Raw genomic sequence first — 9,947 nt, 5'->3', positions numbered from 1 at the left:
ATACAAAGCATTTTCTCAAGAAAATTTTTCTAGAAACTTAGAAAATGCTGGAATTTTCTGATTCGGGAATTTGAAAAACCTAGTTGTGGGTTAACTTTTAGTGCACTAAAAATGCGTTGTCTAGGCATTTTTTTTGAAAGATTGATTTTAAGAAAAAATTATTGAACGAATCGGAGAAAATGCCATTTACGGTAATAATAGTTCAACCGGAGAATGTTGGTACACCACAGCCGTTGGCCATCTGTTTTTCATTCTGCAGTGATGGGCTTGACCCTGGTGTTGAACATCTATTTGTGGGCTGTGGTGCTAGTAAAGCGCGGTTTTGTTGAAAGATATTGGCATTGATAACAATTATTGGCATTGATGGCAAACAAAAGCTTTGTTTTCAGGATAAATAAACAAAGTAACAAAGATAATGTATATGCAAGCCAAAGTAATGTAGTATCAAAATATATTTCAGCCATATTTTTACTTTAAAACACTTTTGAAATTTTCGTCGCAATATCAGCACAATCCGTTTACAGCTAAAAATTCCAATCCTATGATTTGATTCTATAATCTACTTTTTAAGAGCATTTGACTCACTATATGAATCCAAACCGTGCTAAAGCCCACTGAGCTTTAAAACAAAACTGAAGCAAGTTTATAGTTCGTTCAGACACATAGGAAAACAAATCGGTACGAAGACAACTTGGCCAAGTTGTGATGAAAGACTTGTGAAGACTTGTCCCAAATCTCTAAGCCAAGTTTATTTTTTGCAAAGAATCCTCCTATTTCATTCTAGTTTTATACAAAAATTTTTTGTATTGGATAAAATCTAACTTTTGCGTGCTTACCGGAGTTCATTTTCGTATCGGAATTCCCAAAAACTTCCTGAATTGAAAGAGTTTTTCTCGAATTTTAAATTTAGAGAGTTTTATCCGATGGATATATCAATCGATTCACCATTCCATCCTCTGTTTATGTATGGCAAGCATTCCTTGTGTAAATTCTTGTACACCTGTAAAGGAGATTTAATAAGTTTGGAATTAATGCAGGTATGGTTGTCCTGTGTGTGATTTTTGACTTTATATTCTTTATTTTTGCCATTTTTCTACATAATTAGCAAATAAAAGCCTCTTTTTCAGGATAAAAGAACAAAATAACAAAGATAATGTATATGTAAGCCAAAGTAATCCAGTATCAAAATATATTTCAGCCATATTTTTACTTTAAAACACTTTTGAAATTTTGTCACAATATCAGCACAATCCGTTTACAGCTAAAAGTTCCAATCCCATGATTTGGTTCTAGAATCTACTTTTTAAGAACGTTTGACTCACTATCAGAGGAAAAGCTATAGCGTTCCTGACGATGCGTATAGATCATAGAGAAAGGTTTTTTGAAGATTAGGGGTTAGTTTTCCTGCCATCCTGACGATGGGTATAGAGAAAGGTTTTTTGAAAATTAGGGGTTAGTTTTGTGCCAATTTTATGTTTGTATGAAAATGTATTTGTTTTTGTGACCACGGCCCTTTGGGCTTTTGCGTCAATAAATTCTATTCTATTTTATCATAGGCAGCGTGATAGCTCTGCCTAAGTAAAGAACGATGTGGGCACAATGTATTTTTTTTCCTCCATACCCGGGCACTTCGTATCGAAATAGTTGTCGTAGAAACTTCGAAAAGGGTTCATTCGATTGAAAATTGGAGTGGCTAGTGCCCTTTTTAAAAGTCTAAAGTGATTGGAGGGCAACAGCCCCCCCCCCTTAAGCTCATCATTCCCCTAAACACATCAAATCAAAATTTTGAGATAGCTATTTTGTTCAGCGTAGTTGATTTCCAGATAGAAAATATGTTTTTGAGGAGGACACTCCCCCACCCTCGGGGCAAGGATTTTAATTTATACCTGAGGGCATATAAGAACGATGTTGGCAAAATGTATCCTTTATTTTTTTTTTTCCTTCAGAGCAGGGCACTTCATATGGAAAGGGTCCTCGTAGAAACTTAAAAAGTGGCTCATTCGATTGGAAATCGAGAGTTCTAGTATACTTTTAATAGTCGAAAGTGATTTGAGGGCAACTAGCCCCCCCCCCTTCGACCCATCATTCCCCCAAACACATCCAATAAAAATTTTTAGATAGCCATTTTGTTCAGCGTAGTTGATTTCCAGATGGATAATATGTTGTTGAGGAGGACACTCCCCCGCAACCCTCAGGGAAAGGGTTTTAAGTTATGCCCTGGGGGCATATAAGGTTTTTATAGAAGGTGTTTTGGTAGAAACTTCAAAACAGGCTCATTCGATTGGAAATTCAAAGAGCTGGAGCCCTTTTTCATAGTCGAAAGTGATTGGAGGGCAACTAGCCCCCCCCACGCCCATCATTCCCCCAAACACATCCAATAAAAATTTTGAGATAGCCATTTTGTTCACCGTAGTTGATTTTCAGATAGAAAAAATGTTTTTGAGGAGGACACTCCCCCAAAACCCTCAGGGCAAGGGTTTTAAGTTATGTCCTGGGGGCAATAAAGGTTTTTATAGAAGGCGTTGTCGTAGAAACTTCAAAAAAGGCTCATTCGATTGGAAATTCAAAGGGCTAGTGCCATTTTGACTAGGCGAAAGTATCTGGATGGCAACTAGCCCCCCCCCCCCCACGCCCATCATTCCCCCAAACACCTTCAATCAAAATTTTGAGATAGCCATTTTGTTCAGCGTAGTTGATTTCCAGATAGAAAATACGTTTTTCAGTTGAACACTCCCCCACAACCCTGAGGGCAAGGGTTATAAGTCATACCCTGGGGGCATATAAGGTTTTTATTGAAATCTTTGTCGTAGAAACTTGAAAAGGGCTCATTCGATTTTGAATTCAAAGGGTTAGTACCCTTTTTGATAGTCGAAAGTAATTTGAGGGCAACTAGCCCCCCCTTTCACGCCCACCTTTTCCCCAAACACATAGCCATTTTGTTCAACGTAGTTGAAAGTTTTGGAAATTAGGTCTTTAAGGATGACAGCCCATCCCCCCACATCCTTAAGGGCAAGGGTTGTAAGTTATGCCATGGGGGCATATAACGTTCTTATTGAAAGCGTTGACGTAGAAACTTCAAAAGGGCTCATTTAACCGTTGACGGTTTTAGGTATTCGTGAATAAGTTCTAAGGCGAGAGTGGAAGTTGGGACAAATTTTTGGAGGTGCCGCCCTAGCTCACCTGCCCATAGTCTCAGGCAAGTGACCATAAATTTGAAAAAGTGGAAATTGGCTCAAATTTTCTAAACTGAGCTGAGACAATGAATAGATACTATTGGGAAAGTGATTGGAGACGCTGGGCATCCGTGAACAAGTGCTAAATTGAGAGATGAATTTGGGACAATATTTTGGGGTGCCCACCCGCCCAGAGTCTCCGGCAAGTGACCCAAAAATTTAAAAAATGTGTGAAAAATTCAAATTTTTTTTAAAATGTGGGGCTAAGCTTAGGCAACGAATAGGTACTATTTGAAAGATAAAAATGGCTTTAAAAGATTGTTTTGCCTGTTATTTCAAGCACATTTATGGTCTTATGTCAATTTTAAATTCTTGGTCAACCTTCTTAAGGCCAGAGGCGGGTGTGCCTTGTTTGCCTCTTTTTTAAGTTCTTGATCAGCATGCATATCTAAGGCTCTAGGCAGGCATACCTCCTTCCCAAAAACTAACCTGATAAGTATGTGTCATGTATACAGTAAGCACCATTTGTGTTTTAGTGGGTTTTTAGGAGGGGGGCTGGAGAGTTGACAAGAGTGTAAGTGCTGCGCAAAGCCGGAAATCAGCACTGCCTCAGTAAAATCAAAATTTCTTTCTTATAGTTGATAGATGGCATTAGATCCCTCATTTCATGTTGGAGAAGTTAAAGATGCGGGAAACCACGCGGGGATGATCCCAAGCGGATTGGTCAATATTTTCAATTTAAAAAGCCTGTTGATATGAGCGCGAGCGACGCGTCGCGAGCGGCAAATTTTTGGAAAATGACACTTTTTACACAAAATTGACACTATTTTGCCACCCAAAGTGGAACCAAAAAAGCCGGTCGAGTGGCAACCCTGCTTTAATGTTTATTTGGAGTAAAAACTTTATAAGTTTATCCAGACTAATCATATCATTTCACTATTGAAAAACAAGGACTTGGAATGGGAATAGATGTGGCTAGATTTTGTGGAGACGTTGATGGAGATCTCCTTTGTCCAATTTGCTCTTTTGTTATAGAAGATCCTATTCAGGTTTGTAGGTTGTGCAGAATTAATTGGATACTCACACAGTATAGGTTACACCGTTACGGTAAAATTCTACTTTAACTACTTTTGGATGTCTTAGAAGGGGATTAGGTTAGAAAAATGAGACTCTCAGGCATGGGTCTACAGGCTAAATTATGTCCTGGGAAGGTATTTTGAAGTACTTACCTCCACTCCTTCTCTTTCCAGAGGGTCCTGACCTTTAAAAATATGTGTTGTAAAAGTGAGATCTTTCAAAATAGATCTTCTGCTTAAATGAAGTACAACAAAATTGTTTTCAGCTTCAAAACTTTGTTATGTCTCAATTTATAAGGTTTTAAAGATATGCAAATACAATTCCTAAATTTTGAAAAAAAAACATGGATATGGCTTACATTTGGTAAATATCTACCAAATCATATTATTGACTTACACAAAAAGTGAATATACCACTTGATGCCTTTTTTATGCTGATTATGAATATAATAATCATTTCTATCAGAAATGAATTGTAGCCCCCCCTCCTCCCCTATATATGCCAATTCAGGGTATATATTTCTACATTAGGGGGGTGGGGGTAAAGTTTAAATGGTAAATTTATTCTAAATCATATTATTGACTTACACATAAAGTGAATATACCACTCAATGCCTTTTTTATGCTGATTATGAATATAGTAATCATTTCTATTGGAAATGAATTTCAGCCCCCCCTATATATGCCGATTCAGGGTATATACTTCTACAACCTAACCCTGAATTGGCATATATAGGGGGGGGGGCTGAAATTAATTTCCAATAGAAATGATTATTATATTTGTAATCAGCATAAAAAAGGCATGGAATGGTGCATTCACTTTATTACTAACTCAATAATATGATTTGGTAGAAATTTACCATTTAAACTTACCTCCCATTTACATCAGAAACAAAATTTGTTGACCCCCCCCCCATTAATGGAGAAATATATACCATAAATTAGTATATATAGTGGGGGGGGCTGAAATTTATTTCCAATATAAATTATTATTATATTTTTAATCAGCATAAAAAAGGCATTGAGTGGTATATTCACTTTATGTGTAAGTCAGTAATATGATTTGGTAGATATTTACCTAAAATTCGACTCTAATAACAGGAATTGCTTTTTCAGAACTGAAGCCAGAGGAAAAGAAACTGATGACTGAAAATTAAGATAAAAAATTGTTTTGTCCAAATTTGAATAGGTATAGGCTAGACCTGCCATGTAGGTCAGGCAATTGTTTGGCTTATCTCATCCATTATGACAGTAAAAATAGGGATTACAATTTTGGAAGTTTTGCTGGCTTAAGCTGTCTTGATTGGCTTGAAATGACAACTGTAAACTATTTGAAACTAAATTTGTAGTTTTAGCTAAGCATTAAATTTTACTTGTGAATGGTTGTTGCCTAGACATTGAAGTCAGGCTAGACATGGGATTCTAGCTAGACATGCAGGTGAATGCTGCTTGATACTTTTCTTTGTATAGTAGCCTAATTGATCTCTTAACTTCATAACCTCCTTATTTAGAAAATGCTTATAACACTCAGCAAATGGGGCCTTATTACTTTTTAATCCTTTCAGTACTGATATTAATTCTTCTTTGGCAAATAGACAAAATGTTCTTTTACATTCCAAGTGTCCCAAACTTTTTCATTCTTCTCTATATTTGTCCCTGTAGCTTCATCATGCTTTAGCACATTCTCAATAAGGTTCTGCCTATCTCTTTCTTTATTGCTAGTCGTAGCCCCATTCTCATCTTTTACTGGGACAAGTGTAAAATTTTAGTTTAGCTACTTTTTGCTATTTTGGAAAGGGGTTAAGTTATGAAAATGAAGCTTCCCTCCACTCCTTCTCCCTCTAGAGGGCCCCAATCTTTGATGACCTTTAACAATCTTTGTCTTATAAAAGTGAAACCTTGCAAAATTGATGTTCTGCTTAAATGAAGTTCAGCAAAAGTGTTTTTAGCTTCACAACTGCTTTATTCTATGCATGAGGTTTCAAAGATCTGCAAATACATTTTCTAAATTAAGAAAAAAAACCATTCATGTGACTCAAAAATTCTGCTCAAATAATTGGAATTGTATTTTCAGAGCTAAAACAAGAGGAAAAGAAACTGATACTGAAAATTAAGGTAAAATGTTGTTTTGTCAAGATTTCAATTGGTATAGACCTGTCAAGTAGGCAAATTTCTAAGACTTAGGAATCAGATAAACATTTACATGGAAGCTTGACAATACCTTCCCAGAATATGTTTTTGGCCTTGATTCATTACTGAAAGTTTCATTTTCCTAACCTAACCCCTTTCCAAGATAGCAAAAGTAGCTAAACTAGAGTTTTACCAGGACAAGTCCAATTTACTGTTCCCTCTCAATTTATTAACATCCCAGTACAATATTTTGTTATTATGCCATTTACTTATGTCTTCCTAATGTTCAGCAGTTTTACAAATGAAAGATCTAAACCCAAACTGGCCAGCCATGACAATTGCCTTAAATTTCAGCTTGGAGTAGTCTAAGGATTTCTCCTTGTTCAGCTCCAGAGTTGATGATTTGAGTTGTATTCAGGATTTTTTAGTGATCAGGTACACTATGCTGATCCATAGTTTCCCAGTTGAGTTTACACTCCCATTGAGTCTTCCAGAAGGACCATTTCCATCCAGAAGAACCATGCAGCATCCTGTCTTTTGTTTGAAGATGTCTACAGATTCAGCAGTAAAAGTTGTTTCAGAGAGTTTATTCTTATGTTTGACAATTCTTAAAGAAAAGAATTGAATGTGGACTCTGGATAGGTAGGCTGCTTAACAAGTTTTGAGCAAGTTTTTTTTTAAATGTGGGGCTAAGCTTAGGCAACAAATAGGTACTATTTGAAAGATAAAAATGGCTTTAAACGATTGTTTTGCCTGTTATTTCAAGCAAATTTATGGTCTTATGTCAATTTTAAATTCTTGGTCAACCTTCTTAAGACCATAGGCGGGTGTGCCTTGTTTGCCCCTTTTTTAAATTCTTGATCAGCATGCATAACTAAGACTCTAGGCAGGCATGCCTCCTTCCCAAAAACTAACCTGACAAGTATGTGTCCAATAAGAGAGTCAGTCATTCATACTCCTGCCATTTACCCGTGCCCCAGCCATTTAAACACTTGACTCTCAATTAATTGGACAATCTGTCTTGGCTTTTATTTGCCTACAATTACCAAGCCCAGTCTTGATGCAACATATTGCAACCTCAACAGGTTCTTTCAGAGGTAAACCTAATGGCGGCACGATTTTTGTTGTTTCTGACATGTCGGAAATTTTTGGACATGTCAGAAGAAATTCCCGTGCCGAACCTGGTATACCCCAAAATACTTGATAACTTCAATTACCCAGCCCAGTCTTGATGCAAACTATTGCAACCTCAACAGGTTCTTTCAGAGGTCAACCTAATGGCGGCACGCTTTTCGTTGTTTCTGACATGTCGGAAATTTTTGGACATGTCAGAAGAAATTCCCGTGCCGAACCTGGTATACCCCAAAATAATTGATAACTTCAATTCAAAATCAAGGTTCTGGAAATTCGGTCTTAGAGGATGACAACCACCCTAACAGACCTTAGGGTAAGGGTTGTAATTTATGCACTGGGGGCATATAAGGTGTTTGTAAAAAGCGTTGTCATTTCCAAAAGGGCTCAATCAATTGGAAATCGAAAGGCCTAGTGCCCTTTTTAAAAGTTGAAAGTGATTGGAAGGCTTGACATTTTTATAGTAAAGATCGATCTAGGTATAATGCATTATTTTTTGTTGTTGTTTAGACCAGGGCACTTTGTATCGAAGGAGTTGTTGCGGGAACTTCAAAAAGGGCTCATTCGATTGAAAATAGAAAGGGCTGATGCCCTTTTTAATAGTCAAAAGTGAATGGAGGGCAACTAATCCCCCTTCCACTCCCACCCTCCCACCCCCATCCTCCCATTTGCCCATTATATTTAAAAACTAAATGTTGCCTTAAGATTTAATCAAAATGCACTGTGAAAATGCTAATTCCCAATAAGGCATCTCAGAAGTATCCCAAGAATGACTGAGGGTATTATGTTCAAACTTTCAGGGCTACTTCTGCTCTTAAAAGTTAACCAAATCAAAATGGCGTATGTGTATCCAAGCTATCAAAGAAAGTAAACAGATTTTTTTGCAAATGGTATCAAGTTTTCCATTTCAGGTCAACTAGAGGAGATATGAAACTAAATTAAACAGTAATATTTTTGTCCAGATTTTTAAAAGGGTGTATATTGTTAAAAATTGCTGAAAATTTTTCTCCAGCATACAAATAGCAGGACAATAAATAAAAGTTCAAATAGGGATAAAATCCTTTTAATAGACAGTGATGATGATAACAGTGATAGAAATTCACAAAAATACCAGATATTTCGGTCACATATACAGGGACCGTCATAATTAGTAAAACAGTTTTACTACTGATGACGGTCACTGTATATGTGACCAAAATATCTGGTATTTTTGTGAATTTCTATCACTGTTATCATCATCACTGTCTATTGAAAGGATTTTATCCCTATTTGAACCTTTATTTATCGTCATGGAAAGGCAGTGTGGTCTCCGAAATTAAATAGCAGGAAAAACTAAAGTCTTAAAAACGAAAAGATTTAAAGTATTATTTTCTTTTTCCCTGAAAAGACTATGTCAATATAAAACGATCAGAAATTAATTAAAAATACTTTTTCCACAAAATAAGTTATTCAAAGAAAAGTAAAGAACTCCATTAAACAAAAAATGAGCAAAAATAAAATCAAATAATCTACCAAGCGTGAAACTACCACAAATCAGCATCGATAAATAAATGAAACCCAAAACGAACGGCAATTACAATAAATAACCGAGTCAAACTCAAAATGAGCAGAAATCATTATAAGTTGGGTGCAAAACCCCTATGCCTTCCCAAGGCCAGAACAAAATTTGTACTTTCCTAAAAAAATACAAATGAATGTGCATTGTCAGTTTAATATGCATATACTGATATTTAGTAATCAATATGTTAATATTATTTGATTTATTAAAGTTATAAAAGTAAAAACATTTATATTTTTTTCAGTAAAGTGCAAATTTTGTTCTAGTCTTGGGAAGGCATAGGGGTTTTGCGGCCAACTTATGTTAATTTCTGCTCGTTTTGAGTTTGACTCAGTTATTTATTGTAATTTCTGTTCGTTTTGGGATTCATTTATTTATCGATGCTGATTTGTGGTAGTTTCACGCTTGGTAGATTATTTGATTTTATTTTTGCTCATTTTTTGTTTAATGGAGTTCTTTACTTTTCTTTGAAAAATTTATTTTGTAAAAAAATTGTTTTTAATTAATTCTATAGTAAAGGCCATACGGCTCCAATGTTTAATTTTTTTTTTTTCAGAGGCACTTCATATAGAAGGGGTCGTCGCAGAAAATTCGGAGGGGGCTCATTCTATTCGAAATCGAGAGTTCTAGTGCCCTCTTAATAGTCAAAAGTGATTAGAGGGCAACTAGCCCCTCCCCCCACGCCCATCATTCCCCCAAACACATCGAAGCAAAATTTTGAGATAGCCATTTTGTTCAGCGTAGTTGATTTCCAGATAGAAAATTTATTTCTGAGGTGGACACTCCCCCACAACCCTCAGGGCCAGGGTTTTAAGTTATGCCCTGGGGGTATATAAGGTTTTTTATAGAAGGCGTTGTCGTAGAAGCTTCAAAAAAGGC

At 36.2% G+C, this 9,947-nt stretch overlaps 1 protein-coding gene across 1 annotated transcript in view; it reads left to right on the top strand.

Annotated features, from left to right (window-relative positions):
* The first annotated feature begins 4,120 nt into the window (after positions 1-4,120).
* LOC148955910 (E3 ubiquitin-protein ligase NRDP1-like) overlaps positions 4,121-9,947 on the top strand; it is a 115,178-nt gene continuing 109,351 nt past the window's right edge. Inside the window, exon 1 of the mRNA XM_089093113.1 lies at positions 4,121-4,222. Within this exon, the coding sequence (XP_088949239.1) occupies positions 4,133-4,222 (90 nt within the window). The 5' untranslated portion in view covers positions 4,121-4,132. The remainder of the gene's footprint in view (positions 4,223-9,947) is intronic.

The sequence above is a fragment of the Artemia sp. Qi Xiang Cuo genome, chromosome 1 (genome assembly GCF_049724085.1).
Source record: "Artemia sp. Qi Xiang Cuo chromosome 1, ASM4972408v1, whole genome shotgun sequence".
In the NCBI taxonomy this organism is placed as follows: domain Eukaryota; kingdom Metazoa; phylum Arthropoda; class Branchiopoda; order Anostraca; family Artemiidae; genus Artemia; species Artemia sp. Qi Xiang Cuo.
The sequence above is the reverse complement of the archived record's forward strand: the minus strand, read 5'-3'. Positions and strand labels throughout refer to the sequence as shown.